The sequence below is a fragment of the Aquarana catesbeiana genome, linkage group LG06 (genome assembly GCF_042186555.1).
Source record: "Aquarana catesbeiana isolate 2022-GZ linkage group LG06, ASM4218655v1, whole genome shotgun sequence".
Taxonomy (NCBI): Eukaryota; Metazoa; Chordata; class Amphibia; order Anura; family Ranidae; genus Aquarana; species Aquarana catesbeiana.
Genome location: NC_133329.1, coordinates 128,387,863 through 128,409,753, shown reverse-complemented (window position 1 = coordinate 128,409,753; position 21,891 = coordinate 128,387,863). Strand labels below are relative to the sequence as shown.

The 21,891-nt window shown below is 42.7% G+C and overlaps 1 protein-coding gene across 1 annotated transcript in view; it reads right to left on the bottom strand.

The window, feature by feature from the left end:
* Window positions 1–752: 752 nt before the first annotated feature.
* Window positions 753–21,891, bottom strand: part of PDPK1 (3-phosphoinositide dependent protein kinase 1) — a 127,157-nt gene continuing 106,018 nt past the window's right edge. Inside the window, exons 11-14 of the mRNA XM_073636777.1 lie at window positions 16,097–16,314; window positions 14,936–14,993; window positions 9,744–9,896; window positions 753–6,868 (exon numbers count right to left, since the gene is read on the bottom strand). Coding sequence (XP_073492878.1) covers window positions 6,755–6,868; window positions 9,744–9,896; window positions 14,936–14,993; window positions 16,097–16,314 — 543 coding nt within the window. The 3' untranslated portion in view covers window positions 753–6,754. The remainder of the gene's footprint in view (window positions 6,869–9,743; window positions 9,897–14,935; window positions 14,994–16,096; window positions 16,315–21,891) is intronic.

Here is a 21,891-nt window from a genome sequence, read left to right as displayed (position 1 = left end):
CAGCAAAACAATGTTATTTTTCTTTTGTAAACTACGACTACCATCAGCTACCATATAATGAAGAAGAAAAGAGGCAGACATGTTGGAAGTCCAACCTGGGTTGCCACTATGGCTGCTAGCAAACATACAGCGGAGAAGTGAGTGTGGCCATGAAAGGACTGGACATGTGTTATTCACAGGCTCCCCAGGTGAAGGTACACTAAAAAAGCCTGAAAAAAAAAAGTTCCCACATTTGAGAACTGGAAAGCTACATAAAATTAAATGTTTATTTTGGGGTGTAGATACACTTTAGTCCCGGTTCACACTGATGCAGTACGAGATTTGCAGGGATTCCTGTGCGTTTCCGACACTGTATCACAAACAAACTCGGTTTATGCGAACTGCGCCGGGTGTCAATGTTAAGTTAACAACAACCAAAAAAACGGTTCGCAAAATGCAGTGTGATTGGCTGAATCGGATCGCATGGCTATGAACACCCATATGATCAGATTCCAGTGCAGCAAAAAAAGTGCATGCACCTTTTCCGAGCAGGTGCGGTACGATTTGAGCCATACAAAATGAATGGGCTCAAATCACATGCGAGTTGAATAGGAATGCGGTGCAATTCCTGTCCAAATCACATGCAGTACCTCGCACCGCACTAGTGTGAAACTAGGCTGAAGCTACACTTTCAATAGGCAATATTTCATCCACAAACACCAGAAATCATTCATTATTAAATCCCAACAGCCTTAAATAAAGAAACAGACAAGTTGTACACCTATAACCCTACATGCTTTTTATTACAAGACTAAATCGAGCATATGTGAAAAATTCCTCATTCAGTAACTACATCTAGGGGCACAAATATTTGGAAAGAAGAAAAAGAAACAAAAATTCATTAAATTATGAGAAATATGATTAAATCATCGACCAAATAGAAAATTTATATAATAAAGCCAGAAAAAAAGTTGTAAAATATAGTTTACAATAATTATTCACATTCATGGCTGTACATCAATACATACAACAACGTGGCCCGGAACATGAATTCAATTCAAATAATTCATATATTAGAATTTAAATAACACAGACTGAACTAGAGGCCAACATTTAGCCAGCAAATAACCTTATACAAGAATAAAAATACAAAAGTGAATATCCTATCATTGCATTATTTAAGGTTTTTTTTTTTTTTTTTCAGTTTTAAGCTTAGCCTGTACATCACAGTTACAGTCAGCTACAAACCAGGTATAGAGAAGGAAAAATAAGAAAGAAAAATAACATTTATATTCAATTGCCGCCAACCTGAAAAGAAAGCCAACCTACTATCTTCAAGCTTTATTTTTCTTTTTATTCCTGTTACTAAATACAGCAGGTACTAAACTCTGCCACCAGTCAAGGCGTTTTAGCAGACACCACGTTATACCTAGAGATTGTGGTCATTGTGAGAGGCTTTATCTACCATTCACCAATGCTCGTTCAACACAGACTTGTTTGCCAGCAGTGTCACCAAATCTATATTAAATAATTATTTTCATTCAGGTCACTGAGCAAGATGCATGTAAGTTCCATTTAAAGAGGCATACTACTACTGTTTAGAGACATAGATTCATGGAAGAAGAAGCCTGGCCATCCCGAGTGGTCTTAAGCTGGCCATAGATGGTTCTAATCTTGGTCCGCTCAGCAGGAACTGGCAGATTCGAAGCATGTATGGGCAGGCTGATTGTATCCAAATTGATCGATCGATCAACTTGGGTACAACCAGCCTGTCAGATCTGACATGCAATGTTTGCTAGAGGCTGTTATAGCCGCTAGCAATAATCACTGTTCTCCTGGCCAGGATGGCTTCCCCTGTCGGGAAAAACACAATGGCTCTGCATGGTTGCAGGAAAGAAAAATCGCTGCATCTATGGTTGGCCTTACAGTCACGTATTACCTAGTGCTGGGATCATATACCCTGGTACAATGGTGCTTTGTTTTCCAAAGACTTAAGGAAAACTCAGTCAAGAGAAATATTTCAGCTGCCACGGCCATCATCTAATTCCCAAAACTCTAGTTGCCTGGAAGGCAATTTGAATAAAAGTGCAGTGCTCTGAAATATAGCAGAGAACAAATTAATAGTCATGCCAATCAAGTTGCTTTAATTAATTTTTCTAATTTACTGACTTTGAATAAGACCGGGTGTTATGACTTTGCTGCAAGTTATTATACTTAAACCATAGGAAGCCAAGCAACTATTTTTTTCAGCTGGAGCTCAGCAATGACAGTCTATATAGTTCTCTTCTCTTCTTCTTAGCCAAGCAGAGGCTAGCAACTTCAATTGGATGTAGTCATCACTTTAACTCAGGGCTGGGTGCTAATTGTATAGCTCTTGTTGAAATGGCTCAAGCTGGCCATAGAGGTTTCGAATCTCGGCTGGTTCAGCAGGAACAGGCCAAGATTAGAACTATGTACAGTGCCTTGAAAAAGTATTCATACCCCTTGAAATTTTTCACATTTTGTCGTTACAACCAAAAACCGAACTGTGTTTTATTGGTATTTTATCTGATAGACCAACACAAAGTGGCACATAATTGTGAAGTAAAAAGAAAATGATAAATGGTTATCCAAATTATTTACAAATAAATATGTGAAAAGTGTGGCGTGCATTTGTATTCAGCCCCCCTTTACTCTGATGCCCCTAACTAAAATCTAGTGAAACCAATTCCCTTCAGAAGTCACCTCATTAGTAAATAGAGTCCACATGCGTGTAATCTAATCTCAGTATAAATATAACTGTTCTATGAAGCCCCCAGAGGTTTGTTAGAGAACCTTAGTGAACAAATAGCATCACGAAGGCCAGGGAACACACCAGACAGGTCAGGGATAAAGTTGTGGATAAGTTTAAAGCAGGGTTGTCATAAAAAATAATCCCAAGCTTTGAACATCTCACGGAGCACTGTTCAATCCAACATCCGAAAATGGAAAGAGTATGGCACAACTGCAAACCTACCAAGACATGGCCGTCCACCTAAACTGACAGGCCGGGCAAGGAGAGCATTAATCAGAGAAGCAGCCAAGAGGCCCATGGTAACTCTGGAGGAGCTGCAGAGATCCACAGCTCAGGTGGGAGAATCTGTTCACAGGACAACTATTAGTTGTGCACGCCACAAATCTGGCCTTTATGGAAGAGTGGCAAGAAGAAAGACATTGTTGAAAGAAAGCCATAAGAAGTCCCTTTTGCAGTTTGCGAGAAGCCATGTGGGGGACACAGCAAACATGTGAAAGAAGGTGCCCTGGTCAGATGAGACCAAAATTCAAACTTTTTGGCCTAAAAAAAGCTACAATGTAATGGTTTAAATCAAAGCATATTCATGTGTTAGAATGACCCAGTCAAAGTTGAGACCGAAATCCAAATGAGAATCTGTGGCAAAACATGAAAATTGCTGTTCACAGATGCTTTCCATCCAGTCTGACAGAGCTTGAGATTTTGCAAAGAAGAGTGGGCAAAAAGCCACTCTCTAGAAGTGCAAAGCTGGTAGAGCTTTGCACTTCCACAAAGACTTGCAATTGTAATTGCAGAGAAAGGTGGTTCTACAAAGTATTGACTTAGGGGGGCTGAATACAAATGCACGCCACACTTTTCACATATTTATTTGTAAAAGATTTTGAAAACCATTTATCATTTTCCTTCCACTTCACAATTATGTGCCACTTTGTGTTGGTCTATCACATAAAATCCCAATAAAATACATTTACGTTTTTGGTTGTAACATGACAAAATGTGGAAACTTTCAAGGGGTATGAATACTTTTTCAAGGCACTGTATGGGCAGGCTGAATGTACCCAAGCTGATCGATCAACTTGGGTACAACCAGCCTGTCAGATTTTACATGTGATTATTGTTAGCCACCGTTATAGACGCTAGCAATAATCACTGTGTGCTCCTACTGGGAGAACACAATGGCTATGTGGGAGGGATTCCCCATCAACACCGACTGTTGATGGGGAAATCGTGCGTTTTTCTTTTCTGCAACATCGCTCTGTCTATGGCCGGCCTTAGCCTACAAATTGGATGAAAACTTATTTTTGTGGAGGTTAATAGCCTAAACTGAGCAAGATAACATATTTCTTTAAGAGGCTCAGGTGGTAGGCCTAGAAAGCATTTTTATGCCAAAATGGATCTCACTGGCACAAGACAGAAGATTAATTGTCAAAATGCCTCCTCGCAGCAGACTAAAGTGAATTTGTTGCCTACACACAGTGAAGTGAAATGGAACGCCACATTCAGAAAAGAAAATGTGGAAATCCTAGCCCGTTAGTGAAGCTGAGGGTCAAGTACCTGTCCTCTCATCATTGAAGAATATGCTGCATGCCATGATGCTTAGGATTTGATTATTTTGTCTAAAGATAACTTGCTTTCTACTGCAGCAAGTCAATTCTTGTCTTTTCAGCTCAAGAAAGGGAATAGGTATTTCGTCATAGGGATGTAACAAGCTGCATTCTCCAGTTGGGTTAAGTTAAATGTAGAAAAACAGTTTGTTCTGTACACACAAAGCTTAATGTGTGTAAAAAACACCAATGGCAACCAGCAAAACAAGGTAAGAAAATGAAGAATGTACAGTAAACATGTTAGAGGAAGAAAATGCCAAAGGTGAACATTTGCTTCAACTTGATGTAACAGGGTTTAAGCAAGTGTTGTAAGATTCCTCGCCAGACATCACTAGCAGGTTAAAAGGGGATTTTCCATATATTATATATATTTTTTTTATTTTTTTTTTACTGAATGTAGGAAATCACTTGAGGCATTTCAGGCCTGACACATGACATGTTTGAAAATGAATCTGTATTTTCACCTCCTTCCAACCAATCCTTCTCCTTTTTCTGTTGATAGGGCAGTCTGGAAATAGAAGTTGGTTGGTTGCGAAGGGGAAGAACAGAGCCAGTTCTATTGGACCTTTTATAAATCGATTCACCAAAAGTTATTGCTCCACAAGTATCAGTCAGGAACTGTATTATGAATTTCCTTGTGAGCAGTCGCCAGTTCCTAACAAACCTTTTAAATGTAAAAAAAAAAAAAAAGAAGTACTGGCTTGACCTGCAATATAAAAGTGCCCACTGTGTGCATGCAATGGGTGCTTTTTAGGTTCCCTATATAATAAATGACAGATTAGGCCTTTTGCTTTCATACAGAAATGACGAAATGTTTTTGACCACCAAACAGAAGTCTTTCGTGAACTACCAGTTTGGTATATGACGAGTACCATTAATTCTGACCGGTCTGTTAACGCATTTGTGGCCTTTGTATAATTATGGTTTTAAAAAGCAAAAAACAAAAATGGTTGAAATAGCAGCAGGCAAACACAGCTCTATGCTAAGACAACTTTCTGTGGGCAAATTGAAGTGTAATCCGTGGAACAGTCTTTTCCTTCCCTTTTCACATAAAACTAAGCCTACTAATTATCCACAAATTAAAAGGTCAGTCCACCCGAAACTGGTGTAGGCAAAATAAATAGGCTTTTAGCTTGTATCTCCCATAGGTTTGAGCTGCAAGAGCTTTGCATCCCATTTCCTAGCTCCGCCTACCTGTCACTGTCGGTACAAGTGGTCTCACTCTCCCTGCTGGAAGTTTTTACTTATTTTACATTAAAAGATCACCCTACACAAAGAGTGATATTCTTTCAAAACTTACAATGGTGGCAGGGAGATGTCAATGCAATAAATCTCTAGGCATAGGAAATGTGCGTGATCAATGTCCCCAACTTCCACACCCAGAGCTGAAATGTGAGCTTTAGGCATTTGTGTGGACCCTTTCATTCCTTTTTTTTGCTAGGCAAATATGGAGGACAAAATACTTTACTCCATACAAATTATCCTGCAACAATGTTTTTCTTATGATGGATTTAAAAAGGGTACTATCAGACTGAGGATAAAAATTCAGATAACTTTTTTTACTATTAAATATATATGTATATATATTTATATATATATAAAATGTATATAACTCTATAGTCAGTGCTTACATCAACATACTATTTCCTCTGCAGCCCGATTCTTGTTATTTAAACTCTGTGTTGACAGGTGCACCGTTCCTGAACAAACACAACTAGAAGTACCACGCAGAACCGGTGACAATAAGTTTACTAATTGTACAGCTCAACTTACTGAATGCACTATTTAAATAAAAAAAACATAAGTAAAGAGCAGGACTGGTGTTTCTTGCACCACCGGGTAGTGGATACCATTACAAGACTGCTATGTTCTACCTTGCAGAATTGTATAGGTAGTAAAGCTTCCTGACCAAAAACTAGTTTCACTGGCAAACCGAAAAAAAAACAAAACTAAAAATAGGCAAGAGGAAGGTCCCACAGACTACAGTATATGAGTTTGTCAATGTGTGCACAAGTACGACGATCTGTGTTTCTACCGACTGTACGTTAAAGCTGGCATAACAAGGCCTACCCACTAGGTTGCAGAAGATATAGAGCTGGTGTGCACAAAAGCAAAATCACCACAGCAACGATATGCATGTTGTAACTCAACAGAAGCACAGAGAAGAAGCAAGGTAAACCCTGGATTCCATTAATGTCCATGTTTGTCTTCGTGTTTTCTTGTAATTTTTTTTTTCTTCACTCTATGTAGATTTCTGACGGTATGATTTGTCACGGAGAGATGGTGGTTTGGGTGAGTGGAGAAGGGTTCTCTCTTCTGTTCTGCTATGTAAAGCTCATCTGTTGAATCAGGGAGTCTAGCAGCATGAGGGAAGCTTGCAGGACGTGGAAGAGACGCAATGCTACATGCTGCTGTTTTGGTGATTCTGGTATCTGTGCCGCCACACTTCCTGAATCTTTTTACACCACTTGTGAGCGTTTCCACTGGGGTCCATCAGGTAATATGTTCGGTTAGGCTGCAAGTGAAAACCACAAAAGTAAAAAAAGTGATAATGCTTACAGATATATGAGTCCACAAGCATACAATTAAAGCACCTGAGAAATCGAAATGGAGTATTGTTTTAAAATAAAGAACTGTTGAAATCACAAAATTCAACCAGTCAACACTCCACCACTAAAACAATGGTAACAAAACGAGGAAAATTCGACCAGAACAGAGACAAGGAAAAGGAATAACCATAAACTCCCATATTTAAAACTGTACACTGTGGATGTGATAGGAGTTAAACCCTAGTATCAGTTGTCAGGATGCAGGGAGGCACTAGATAGGGTAGCATTTAGCAGAGCTGAGAGGACTGAGCCTGCCACCAGACCACAGAAAAGATAAGAGGAGAAAGCCACACTTCTCATATGCACAACTTAGTGAATTCGTCCTTTAAGGCCTCATGTACACTGCTGCTGGTAAACAGACGTTTAGGAGTAGTTGGCCGTTTTTTTCAGCTGCCCCTAAACTCTCCTCTGTTATCTTATCAGCACATGTACACTTTTATAGTCGTTTCCATGCAGTTGAGGTTAGACGGATGTTCAGAGGCATTTGTAACAGCTTGTAAACGTGTGTAAATGAGGTAACTCGCGTTTAGCCATGTTTCGTTTATAGGCGTTTTTTATGGAGATACATTTCTGACCATTTGCAATTCAAAAACTCTTCCAAATGGAAACGCGGCATGTAAACGTGGCACAATGGATATTTTTAAACGCCAGTTACTAGCTGTCAAGTTCCATCATTCAGGAGAGGTTTTAAAACGTCCCGTACATAAAGCCTTAGGGGTTGCCTCCCACCAGGGCTAAGCAACTTTTCACCTAGACTCTAATTAGTCATGTCCATGTGACTCCAATACAAATGGGGATGCAGGCATAATCAGGACAGGAAGACAAATAAAAAGTTTAACCCTTCCTAACTGTGACCCCAATGGATAGAAATCCCCGACAGAAAGTGAAAGGAAATCTCCCCAATGTTGCCACAGATAGCTAAAACCCTGACAAAAACTCTCCTAAAACCAAACATTCGTTGCTGGGGATGGGCTTTAAAATGGCTTCTATGCCTAGCTCAGACACCCAATGACAATGCTGAATTATAACAAGCACTGCTTAGAACATTTGCATGCTAGACTGTATACAGATCTCCACATAAAACTATTCAACTTAAAGGATAAGTTCACCTTGTGTAACATGTTACATGTTAGAAATCCGCCAGCCCCCGCACCTCCCTGATGTCACCGGCGGAGGGGGATTGTCTCCCCACGCTCTCTGTCAGAATCTGCAGAGAATGTGCCCATGCGGGGCTCCGCCCACGTCACTCATTCACAGAATTCTGTGAATTGAAAACTACAAGAACCGACAGCTTTACGGTGGTCGGCTTGTAGTTCTCAATGAACTACCACGGCGCTGTTGAGCATGGTGGTAGTTCATTGATGCTACCTGTTAATGTGTAACTGCTTGGCCGTACGATTTATGGCCAAACAGCTTACACACAGAGCCTACAAGAGCCCTGCCTAGCACCCACAATCTGCAGATCATGGGAGCAATGCTTTTCAGGCTCCCAATTAAAAAAATAATAAATGCACATTTTCTTACCTGCAAAAAGATGTGCATTTATTTATTTATTTTTTTTAAACGGTGGGCTGACTTGCAGGATTTCAAGTACTGTACCAGCTCTGCTGGGAGCCCTGGTGATGTCACCTGCACCTCTTGGAAGTGTAAAAATTTTATTTTTTGGGGGAACAGTTACTAGATTAACAGCTCCCTGTCTGCCCTATAGCAGTTTCACTGCTATAGGGCGGCAGCTGTGCACCGGATCACGTATATATGCGTGATTGTGCACTTCTGGGTAGGGGGTGCACATGCACGCCGCCGCTGGCTCACTTCCGCTGTGATTACACACAGCGAAGCCGATTGGCAGGTGCTGGGTACTCCAGCACCCGCTGATCATCAGCAAGAGACACAGAACTGCGATCTGCCTATGTAAACAAGGCAGATTGGGGTTCTGACAGGTGGGAAGGGATGGCGTTTGTGTCTCTGCAAAACAGGGAATAAATTCCATCACTTCCCCTAGTGAAAGCACCTCACACAGTACAAATTAACTGTGGTTAGGCACACAGTTAACCCTTTGATCACCCCTGATGTTAACACCTTCTCAGCTAGTGTCATTAATACAGTGACAGTGCATATATTTTTTTTTTAACACTGATCACTGTATTAGTCTCACTGGTCCCCAAAAAATGTCAAAAGTGTCAGTGTCAGAATGTCCACCACAATATCGCAATCCCGCTATGAGTCGCCGATGGCCATCATTACTAGTAAAAATAAATAAAAATATCCCATAGTTTGTAGACGCTATAATTTTTGTGCAAACCAATCAATATACACTTATTGGGATTTTTTTTACCAAAAATATGTAGCAGAATACATATTGGCCTAAATTTATGAAGATTTTGCAAATGTTTTATAGCAGAAAGTAAAAAATACAGTCCTTTTTTCAAAAATGTCAGTCTTTTTTTGTTTATAGCGAGAAAAATAAACAAACACAGAGGTGTTCAAATACCACCAAAAGAAAGCTCTATTTGTGGGGAAAAAAAAGGACAAATTTTATTTGGGTACAGCGTCACATGACTGTGCAACTGTTAGTCAAAGTAACGCAGTGCTATATTACAAAAAAATGGCCTGGTCATGAAGGGGGGTAAATCTTCCAGAGGTCAAGTGGTTAATGCCATTGTAAAATTGTTTTTGTTGGGGGAAGAGGGTTGGCAAGAAAGGGGACCATTTTCCATGGAAGGTCTGCCTAAATGTTACATGAAAACACTTTTAGTGCTATACATTCCAAAATAGACTTACAGTATGAACAAAAAATGTTTTAAAGTTCTTAGCCTCTGGGCGCAGTTCCTGTGACCATGGAATCTCTCCTTTCAGGACTTTGTTTACTGGATCCACATAATATAGGTGTGGGCCCTCTGTAAGAAGCAGCTGACGTCGGCGAGCAAACAGCCCCTGCACATACAAAGAAAATGATTCGTTTTTAGTACTGAACATGGGTGAATCTTTTTCCCAGATATGTTGTAACATTTGTAATTAATCAAAATCAATTCAATGCAATTTAAAGACCCAGTTGGCTTGGGATCACTCTATCATGTAATTATGAAGTAGTATATTCACAAAAAATGTTGAAACCTATATTTCCCCTCTTTCCTAAAGCAGTTGTCAGCTTATGTTCACATACATTAACATCTGTTCTTCAATTGGGAAAAGGTACTTATTGTAATTATCATCCCACCAATTTTTTTTTTTTCATTCTGACAAGGAAAATACAGTGGATATAAAAAGTCTATACACCCCTATTAAAATGTCAGGTTTCTGTGATTTAAAAAAATGAGACAAAGATAAATCATTTTAGAACTTTTTCCACCTTTAAATGTGACCTATAAACTGTACAACTCAATTGAACAACAAACTGAACTCTTTGAGGTGGATAAAATATGGTTGCATAAGTGTGCACACCCTTCAACCAACTTCTTGACTACATCTTAAGACACAATGTTTTCATACTCCTCCCACTACCTCCAGGTACAGGGGGTTGAGATGGGGACCAAATGTGCCCCATTGTATGCCAACCTGTACCTGGGGGGGTGGGAGAAGGATGTCTTTTCCAGAGACGACCTGGCCCACTACATGGAAAGGGTCGCCTCATGGTATAGATTTATAGACGATGTGCTGATCTTTTGGTCTGGTTCTGAGGCAGAGCTAAACGACTTTCTGAGATTGATTTCTAACAACGACTTTAACCTCAGATTCACTATGGAATACAGTAAAACTGCAATTAATTTCCTTGATTTGACTATCTCTATTGACACTAAGGGCAAATTGGACTCGTCATTGTACAGAAAATCCTCCGCTGGTAATACAATCCTCCACGCGGATAGCTCACACCCAGATTCACTTTTAAGAAGTATCCCTTACAGCCAGTACTTGCGCCTTGAACGCAACTGTAGTAAGGATTCAGACTTCCAGGTATCTGCAAAGAATCTATACAGGAGACTGCTTTCTCGGGGATACAGCCACTCATGCCTTAAGAGGGCATATAACCGCGCTAAGGCCCAAACTAGAGATTCTTTAATATTTTCAAACAAACCCCCCAAAAAATTGGAAACAGTCAGATTAATTACTCGCTATTCCAATCAACATAGCGAGATTAGAAAAATTCTAACCAAATTTTGGCCACTCCTATCAGCTGACCCAATAGCTAGGAAATACATAAACTCATTCCCAGAGATAACGTTTAGACGATTCCTTCATTAAAGGACCGTTTAGTTCACAGTCACTTCAACGAAGCCTCCCCCAATAACAATTCAACCAATATAGGTATTTCTCCATGTGGTAAATGTGACATTTGTAAATTTGTAGACAATAAATCCCGTTTTCTACTCCCCAATGGTAAATGGCACTCGATCAAATTCAACGTGACATGTCAAACCCCGGGCATAATTTATCTGGCTCAGTGTGTCTGCGGCGGTTTTTATGACGGTAAGACAAAGTGACCGTTTTTTAAACGGATAAGGGACCATATAAAACCTATCCTCAAAAAACAAATGACAACTGCTATTGCCAGGCACGCTGGTATATGTCACAATTTCAATCCACATACCATCAAATTTCAGGCCTTGGAGCACATTCCGCTGGATGAAAGAGGGGGCAGTGTCGATCGAACACTGCTCCAGCTTGAAGCCCGCTGGATCTACACCCTCAGGGCCACTGATTTTCCGGGTTTAAATGAGAGCCTGAGCTATAAGTCCTTCCTATGAATCTGTTTAGCGACCCATGTAACTTCAATTTATTGTATATATTTTTCATTCTATTTTTGTTTTTTATTTTTATTTTCCAGTACAACCGGTGTCTCTCTTTTTTCATCTGACACTCACCCTCTATCCTGCTCCTCCCCCCCTTTCCCCCCCCCTCCCTCCCCCCGTTTATCTCCCTCCCCCCGTTTATCTCCCTCCCCATCAGTCCTCAATTTTAATTTGAACATATCATCTCTTGTCTCTCTATTTTGAATCGCTTGTATTTACAAGTATATAACTCTTGACTCAGAATTATATTTAAATGTGTAATAAAATTTAAATGTCTGTATACAATTGTTTTATTTTGTGTTTTTGTTACAGTGCTTTGTTCCTCTGATTTACTGATCGGATTGGAATGTGTGCGGTCCGTTTCCATCCGATCGGTTGCCTCTCTGGTTTCCCTCTGCCAGGTCGCTCACAGTCCTCCTCCCCCGCCAGTGTCAGGGTGGCCTATCGCAACCATACGGACGCCCGGGGCACATCCTAGAGATGTGCCCACATTGCGCCGCGCTTCCTGGGAAATCAAATCCATCAGTGGGTCACTACGGTGCCCCGCTTACCGTCCCTGCAGTCCGGGTGGGGTGGGGCGGGGCGGCGCACTAGGTCGTCGTGCGTAGGCACTGCGCATGTCGGCTCTGGCTGCGGCCGCTGTGCCGCATGGGACCTGTAGGAAGACGGGAATCTTGGTTCCCCGGGCATGCGCAATGGCGCCCTCACGTCCGCATCGAGCTGATGATGTCACACGCCAGCTCGATGGGGGACAGCACATAAGCCGGCTCTTCTGACAGTCCTATCTGTCAGCGCCGGAGGATGGAGCTCACATCCCTGCAGTGTGAGTGACGGGTAAATTTACCACACACTGCTCTATAAACTTCAATCTGTGTTGATTTCTTATTCACCATTCATCATCTTTATATCTCTATCAGTGAGCCTTCAAAGAGTGGATCTCCCTCTCTAATATATCAATGAGACAATGTGTCCATTACTCTCTAGTTAGGCTTGACTAGACGATATATACCTAAACCTTGGCTATTGATTTTATCTTCACTATATTCCACTGGTTCATATCTCCTAGTTTTTTCAAATTAACTCTTTCCAGCAAAGTTCCTTCTTTTATGATTGTGTCTTTGCTTTTTCTCCCTTTTTTTACTAGCATTACTGAACCACTTCCTGTAATCACAACCTAACAGACATTGATGACTGCCTCCACCTCACTGGTGCTGCTCTGATCAATCATTTGAGTAAGTGTTAAAGAGTCCTTTTGCCCTTAAGCTAAACAACTCCCCCCATTTTCCGTGATTATTGATCACAAATTTGATCAAAAATCTCAATAAGCTAATAAATACCTCACTATACAGACATCCTTAAAATTCAGTTATAGTAATTATTTATCAACTAATTCCCCTTTTGACACATTAAATTTTATAATTTATATACAGCCCCACCTTGCTGTCCCCTGTGGTTGCACATGTTGGTCTCATCCCGGCCCTGGTCCAGGTTGGTGCACGCTGCTGGCGATAAAGGTTTCTGGGTCACTGAGGGGGTCAGCATTTTTTCAATGCTGTTTCAGAGACGACATTGCACTAATCTATCGCTAATATGTGTTGTATCTTGATTTTTTGTGCAAATTATAATGGCAATCTTTGCAATCTTTATATTTTTTCTAGAATCAATAGGAGTGCTAAGTGATGTCATCTTCAGTTTGCATATCCCTTGATAAAGCGACAATGCGAAACATGTCGGGCTAGTATGCAACTGTATTGTCCTCTACACTATTTGTACACTCTAACCCCATTTGACCACTGTGTTTTTATTTCAAACTGAAATTTCATGAACTCTGTATAAAATTGTATGTTTTTTAATGATTGACTGAATAAATTGTACTTTTTTATGAAGAAAACTTTTCTATGTTTAGTCCACCCGCACCGTCAAAATCCCTTAATTCCCTTCATAATTTATAACCCTTCAACCAATATTTTGTTGAAGCATCTTTAATTTTATTACAGCACTCAGTCTTTGTGGGTATGAGTCTATCAGCATGGCACATCTTGACTTGGCAATATTTGCCCACTCTTCTTTGCAAATGCCCTCCAAATCTGTCAGATTGTGAGAGCATCTCCTGTGCACAGCCCTCTTCAGATCACCCCACAGATTTTCAATCGGATTCAGGTCTGGGCTCTGGCTGGGGCATTCTAAAACTTTAATCTTCTTCTGGTGAAGCCATTCCTTTGTTGATTTGGATGTATGCTTTGGGTCATTGTCATGTTGAAAGATGAAGTTCCTCTTTATGTTCAGCTTTCTTGCAGAAGCCTGAAGGTTTTATGCAAATATTGACTGGTATTTGGAACTGTTCATAATTCCCTCTACCTTGACTAAGGCCCCTGTTCCAGCTGAAGAAAAACCGCCTCAAAGCATGATGCTGCCACCACCATGCTTCACGGTGGGTATGGTGTTTTGGTGATCTGCAGTGTTTTTGCGCCAAACATATGTTTTGGAATTATGGCCAAAATATTCAACCTTGGTTTCAACAGACCATAACATTTTCCCACATGCTTTTAGGAGACTTCAAATGCATTTTTTGCAAAATTTAGCCGGGCTTGGATGTTTTTCTTCTTAAGAAAAGGCTTCCATCTTGTCAATCTACCCCATAGCCCAGACATATGAAGAATACGGGAGATTGTTGTCACATGTACCACGCAGCCAGTGCTTGCCAGATATTCCTGCAGCTCCTTTAATATTGCTGTAGGCCTCTTGGCAGCCTCCCTGACCAGTTTTCTTCTTGTCTTTTTACCAATTTTGGAGGGACGTCCAGTTCTTGTTAATGTACCTGTTGTGCCATATTTTCTTCACTTGATGATGACTGTCTTCATTGTGTTCCATGGTATATCTAATGCTTTGGAAATTCTTTTGTGCCCTTCTGACTGATACCTTTTAACAATGAGAACCCTCTGATGCTTTGGAAGCTCTCTGCGGACCATGGCTTATGCTGTGAAGATTTCAGTTTGTTTTTTAATTGAGTTGTACAGTTTATAGGTCACATTAAAAAGTTGGAAAAAGTTCTGAAATTATTTTTCTTTGTCGCATTTTTTCACATCACAGAAAGCTGACATTTTAACAGGGGTATGTAGACTTTTTATATCCACTGTATATGTACAAAACCACCATAAATTCCATAAATAATAAACGAATGCTTACCTTTCGTTTATCTACTGGACCCATTTTTAGGATTAAATTATTTTCTACAAACTGGTGCCTGAGGAAGAAAAAGGAAAAAATGCAAACAAAAAGGAGTAAAACCAAGCAAAAACGGTGACATGCTTAAGCAAATGTAGTCCTTGCCTTGCACAGGATAACAGATGATTCCCTAATAGCTCTTCATGCAACAAACAATACTATGATGAGCAGTAAGGACCTGTTCACATCTGAACATTATGGGTGCACTGGAAAAATCACTGTTTGCTGCATCTTTGCAGGGAGTGTTATAATCTGGAGTATGCCAAACCTAATACATCGTATAATATAGCTAGGGCAGCACAATAGAACTGAACATTTACAAAGATAACATAAGATTGACTCTCAGGAGGTAAAATGCACACAAAGAGTATTAATATTAGTAGCAAAGTAACTTCAATGTGGAATAACAATAGTTATGAACTCATAACAGTTTTTATGGCATAGGTAAGAAGGAGTAAAAAAAATAAAAAGAAAGAAAAAAAAAAAATAGGTAGTAATGTTAAAAAGGATGTATAAACTAAAGTTTTTCGGTCTTTGGTAGGGTCTGTGTTAGGAAGGGTATTTATTATGGGATCAGAGGGGAAAGGAAAAAGGGGTGGGCGGGGTCTGTAGGCGTGGTATGGTGACCCTATAAACCCTTATATTTTATTTGCATACATTTCTTAAATAAATAAATGTCAAGTGCAAGTACAAATAACCCACAGAAACCTTTTCTTTTAAGTAGATGTAGTTTGGACACTTTTTAGTTACATTAGTAGCCACTAAATGCCTGCATTTAAAGTCATAGTCCACAAGTAAAAAAAAAAACAAAAAAAACATAATAAATGCACAACTGATAAAAGAAAAAAATTTCTGCATTCAAGTCTACAGAGCATTGCAACTGCAATCACTGGATCACAGGTGAAATGGATAGGTTCCTTCAGATTCCCCCAGGCCCAGGTCTATAAGGAAGGAACCCACCTTTATAGAGCTGGGGGAAGTAAACAATGGACTATAAGTGCAGTGACTTCATGTGAGTGTAACGCAACATGGTGACAAAAAGGTGGACTTCGCTCTTATGCAATCTTTTTAATTTAAAACCTAACAGGTTTGATTTAAAAGGGCAGAAATGGAGCTGCTTACCACTGGTTTCCTCCGGCTTGTTTTTCTAGCAGTAGCCGTTTTTCCTCCTCTGAGAACTGTAGATCAAGCTCAAAAGAATTATTATCAATGTCGTGGATGTACTGTTCTATGTTACTGCCAGACCGCTTCGGCTGAGTGGGTTCTGGTGTTAGCAGTGTTTGGGGCGATACAGACAAGGCTACTTGCATATTTCCAAACTGACTCAGAAGGTCATCATACTAAAAGACAGAAAGGCATACATTAAATTATATTAGATGACTATACTCTAGGTGCACCACCTGTAAGTCTGGATCACAAATGGGGGAGCAAACATTGGAAATGATATTAATTCAATACATTTTTATTAAAAAAAATTAGAGTTACGTACCGGTAACGTCTTTTCCAGTAGTCTTTCAGGACAGCCACCATGAGAGATAGTCTCCTCCTCTTCCTCTTAGGAAACACTGCGCCAGCCCATTAATTCTCACTTCCCCCTGCCAGACCTCAGTATATTCCGAGATTACCTCCGGTCAGCTGGGGAGACACAAGAACACATTAATAACATACTATTCCATATCATTATCATGCTGCGTTCTGGTCTTTTGTAAGACCCCCCCAAAAATTTCGGGTGGGTAACTAGGGCTGTCCTGAAAGACTACTGGAAAAGACGTTACCGGTACGTAACTCTAATTTTCCCCTTTCGTCTTTCAGGACAGCCACCATGAGAGGATAAACGAGCACTTACCAGTTTAGGGTGGGACTACCGCTTGCAATACCTTTCGCCCAAAGGCTTGCTCACTAGCCGACACCAGATCCACTCTGTAGTGCTTTACAAAAGTGGAGTAGCTGGACCATGTTGCAGCCCTGCATATTTGCTCTGGCGTTGCTCCAGCCCTTTCTGCCTGCGAAGCTGCCATAGCTCTAGTAGAGTGTGCTCTTATACCCATTGGGATTTCTTTCCCTGCCAATGTATAGGCCTGGCCAATGGCTACTCTGAGCCATCTGGCAATAGTGCGTCGAGACGCTTTGCATCCTTTTCTGGCCCCAGAAAACAAAACAAATAAAGAGTCTGACTTTCTAAACATCTTGGTCAGCTCTAGGTATCTAAGGATACATCTCCTTACATCCAAAGAATGAAATTTTAATTCCCTTTCCCCCGAGGGGTTGGGACAAAATGAGGGTAAAACTACCTCCTGACTTCTGTGGAAACCAGAAGCAACCTTAGGTAAAAATGCTGGATCGGTCTTAAAGACGATCCGATCTGGAAAAATAACGCAAAAAGGAGATCTAACAGATAAGGCCTCAATCTCGCTGACTCTCCTGGCAGTTGTCACTGCTACCAAAAAAACTGTTTTTAGCGTAAGATCCTTTAGTAGACATTCCTCTAAAGGTTCAAAGGGGATTCCCGTTAGGCCCTGCAAAACTAACGATAGGTCCCACTTGGGAAAGGGAGGACCTTGAACCGGTCTTTGTCTAGACAGAGCCTTAAAGAATCTGACCACCCAGGGGTTGGTGGCCAGATGTTTCTCTAAATAAGTACTAAGTGCTGACACCTGACCCTTAAGGGTACTTATGGATAAACCCTTGTCTGCCCCGCACTGAAGGAATTCCAACACAGCTGTGGGACTATGTACCGCAAGGGAGCCTTCTGCACACCATTTATTGAAACGTACCCAGATTTTTTTATATATCTGGCGTGTTTCCTTCTTCCTGCTATTGAGGAGGGTGGAGATTAATTTCTCAGAAAAACCCCTAGCTCTCAGCATACCCTCCTCAGTAGCCAGGCCGCTAACTGCCATTGGTGAACCTGTGGACAGAGGACTGGGCCCTGTGAGAGGAGATCCTCTCGAGGTGGCAGGAATAAGGGAGGTTCGACCGCTAGCTGCTTGAGTACTGAGAACCAAGCCCTCTTTGGCCAATGTGGTGCTACCAGAATCAGGGACGTGTTTTCCATCTGAAACTTCCTGAGAACTGCTGGTAATAACGCTGGGGGCGGGAAGGCATAGCAGATTCTGAAATGCCAGTCCTGGATCAATGCGTCGACCCCTCGTGCTCCCTCCCCTCTGTTTAGGGAGAAAAAACAAGGGGTTTTCGCGTTGTTTCCTGACGCGAACAGATCTACCTCTGGAGGACCCCACTTCTCTGAGATGAGATTGAAAACCTCCTGGTTGAGGATCCAGTCGCCCTCTCTCAGCCTGGTTCGGCTGAGAAAGTCTGCTATCACATTCTTTTCTCCTCTCAGGTAGACTGCTGAGAGTGAGAGAGTGTGAGTCTCGGCCCAGCTCAGAATGTCTGATGCCAATGCCAGCAGTACTCCGCTCCTTGTGCCTCCCTGCTTGTTCACATAAGCTACGGCGGACGAGTTGTCCGACTGCACCTGTACATGGTGGCCCTGTAGCTCCTTTTTGAAGAACCTGAGTGCTAGCCCGATTGCCTTCAGCTCCTTCCAATTGGACGACCTTCTGAGTTCGTTTCCCTCCCAGGTGTCCTGTGCTACAAGGGAACCCAGGTGCGCCCCCCAACCTCTGCCGCTTGCGTCTGTGGTTACCACCTGAGAGACTGGGATGAACCACAGACGACCCTGCGACAAGTTTGAGGCCCTCCTCCACCACCAGAGGGATCTCTTTACTTGGGATGGGACCTGAACCAAGGCATCCAGACTTCTCTGGCTGTGATCCCACACCCTTAGGACAAAGGACTGTAAGGGACGAAAGTGCAGACCTGCCCATTGCACTGCTGGGAGGGTCGCGGTCAACAGACCCAGGGCCGACATCAGAACTCTTATAGAGACCCGACTGCTGCACTGGAGACCAGCCACTGCCCTGTCCAGCTTTAGTATTTTTTCTCTTGGAAGAAACACTCTCAGAAGTGTTGAGTCCAACTGGTAGCCCAAGTAGGTAATGCGTTGGGAGGGAATCAAACTGGATTTCTCCAAGTTCATTAGCCACCCTAGACCTGTAAGAACTCTTCTTGTAAGCTCTAGATTCCTGACTAACTGCAGTGGACACGCTGCAAACAGGAGCAGGTCGTCCAGGTATGCTATCACTGATATCCCCTGGAGCCGAAGAAAGGCCATCACCTCCGCCAAGACCTTGGTGAAGATGCGGGGCGAGGAGGATAGCCCGAAAGGCAGCGCCTGAAACTGTAGATGTACCGATGTTCCACCTAGATCTACCGCTAGCCGGAGAAACCTCTGTGAGGCTTCTGCTATGGGAACGTGTAGATACGCGTCCTTTAGGTCCAGGGATACCATAAAGCAGTTGCGGGGCAACAGTGTTCTCACCGTGAAAATTGTTTCCATACGGAATCTCCTGTATGTCACTGACTTGTTCAGGGGCTTTAGATTCAGAATCAGTCTGAATTTCCCTGTGGGTTTCTTCACTACAAAGATGTGTGAATAAAACCCCTCTCCCTCCTCGGCTTTTGGAACTTTTAGAACCACATTCTGATCTACCAGATCTCTTAATGCTTCCAACAGAGCCTCGGCTTTTGCCGTACACCTGGGTAGGTGCGTGACCAAAAATCTCCGAGGAGGAAGATTCGTGAAATCGATATGGTACCCCCTTCTTATAATCCCTAGGATAAAGCGATTGGGGGATATTGCCTCCCACTGTGGGAGGAAGGCCCCCAATCTTCCCCCCACCAAGGTTGGGGAGTCATTGACTTTTACGGGGCTGTTCAGGAGGGCGAAAAATCGCCCCTCCTCTGCCCTTGCCTTTCTGACCCCAGAACTTCCTTTGCCCTTCCGGCTTTGGAGTCTCTTTACGCTTTTGCGGACGAAACCCCTTCTTTGTAGGTGCAGGGGTTTTCCGCTTAACCGGGAAGGATTTCTTCCTGTCTGCTGTGCGGTCTAAGACAGTCTCTAAGCCTGGGCCGAAGAGAAGGTCTCCCGTTAACGGTATGCCGCACAATTTGACTTTAGAGGCGCTATCGCCCGGCCAGGTTTTTAGCCAGAGGGCTCTCCTGGCCGAATTGGCCAGAGCCGCTGATCTGGCCGTCATACGTACTGACTCTGCTGAGGCATCAGCTATGTAGGCGATACCCCGCAGAATCGTAGGGAAGGAAGACAGAATGGTTTCTTTTGCCGTTCCAGCCTCAATATGCTCTTGAATCTTAGAGAGCCAGTGCTCCAGGTTGCGAGCCACTACTGTGACAGCCAACTCAGGTTTCAAGTTACCAATTGTTGAATCCCACGTCTTTTTAAGGAGAGAGTCTATTCTCTTATCCATGACATCCACCAGGGCCCCCATGTCCTCAAAAGCCAGGTCAGTGTGTCTGGAAACCTGGGAAAAAGCAGCATCTAACTTGGGATTTTTATTCCAGATAGATGTAGGATCATCCGAAAACGGAAATCTCCTCTTTAAGGATCTAGAAAAAAAGGATTTCCTTTCGGGATCCTGCCACTCCTTTTTGATAGTTTCAACCAGTACTTCATGAACTGGAAAAACCTTTCTCTTTTGTTCCCCCAAGCCTCTGTACATCTGGTCATGAAGGGTCAGGGGTTTCCTGTCCTCCTGAATACCGAGGGTTGTATAAATAGCCCCTAAGAGGTCCTCTACCTCCTCTAGGGATAATTTATATCTGGAGGATCTCCTGGACTCCCCGTCCTGGTCCTCCCCCTCTGAACCATCCTGGGAATCGGAGGAGGAACTATCTGGCTGTCTTAGTTCCACTCCGGAAGGCCCTGGAGCTTCCTCTGCCCTAACTGAAGTTGCAGGTTGGGCAGGAGCAGAGACCTGCGCCTGAGGCGGGGTTGTATCCTGGGGAGCTGGACTAATGGGAGGTTGAAACCTTTCAAATAAGGCTTTAAATGAAGAAAAGGTGGACGAGAGCTCTTTAACTGAGGCTGCAAGTCCTGACTCCTGTTCAGAGTCCCTCTCCTTAACAAGGGAGTCTATGCACTCCCTACACAAGACCTTTGTCCATGCCTCCCCTAATGTGTCCCTGCAAGAGGCACACCTCCTCTTAGAGCTATGGGTAGACTTAGATTTTTCTGTAGCTTTCTGAAATACAAGAAAGGAAAAACAAACATTTCTGTCACTTTTTTTTTTTTTTTTTTTTAAAAAAAAAAACAAGGATACAACCCTGGGAGTGCACTAGACCCTCCTTCATCTATGGGGATCTGAGCCTCCCTCCCCTGACCACCCAGGGTATCTGCCCCCCCATGACAGGAACCATACATGGAGGGACAATCCTAGGTAAAGAGTACTTTTCCCCAAGGCACTCTTACCTTAGGAAGGCTGGAGGTAGTGTCCGTTGGTTGAGCATCCGCTTCCGACATGACTTGCAGGTGGTTGCTACTACCGAGTCCAACGCTGCCTGTGCGCGTCCCAGACTCGTCTCCAGCCTGTGCCTGGCTTCCCTATCAGCCCTGCGACCCGGAACCGGAAGCCGCAGTTCAAAGGCAAGCCCCCGCCCTTCCGCCGGAAATGACGTCGCCCGTCGTCCGGCCCGCCTAGTTCCAAAAAGAGAGCGGCCTGTAAAGTATACAGGAAGGGCGGACGCCAGCCTGCTGCAGCCCTGTGACCGCGATAGGGAACCCCCACAGCCTGAAGCTGCGCTCAGCAAGGAAGTGGTGGCCACTGAATCGAGGGGTAAGTCCCCCCCATGCCCATAAGAAGCCCCTGCTCCCATTAACAGGCTCAAAAAAAAACAAATAACAGCCACAGTCCCCTGACTGAAAAGCCTGGTTCCTTGCACAGTGTCTCCCCACCGGAGGAAACACTAATACTGAGGTCTGGCAGGGGGAAGTGAGAATTTATGGGCTGGCGCAGTGTTTCCTAAGAGGAAGAGGAGGAGACTATCTCTCATGGTGG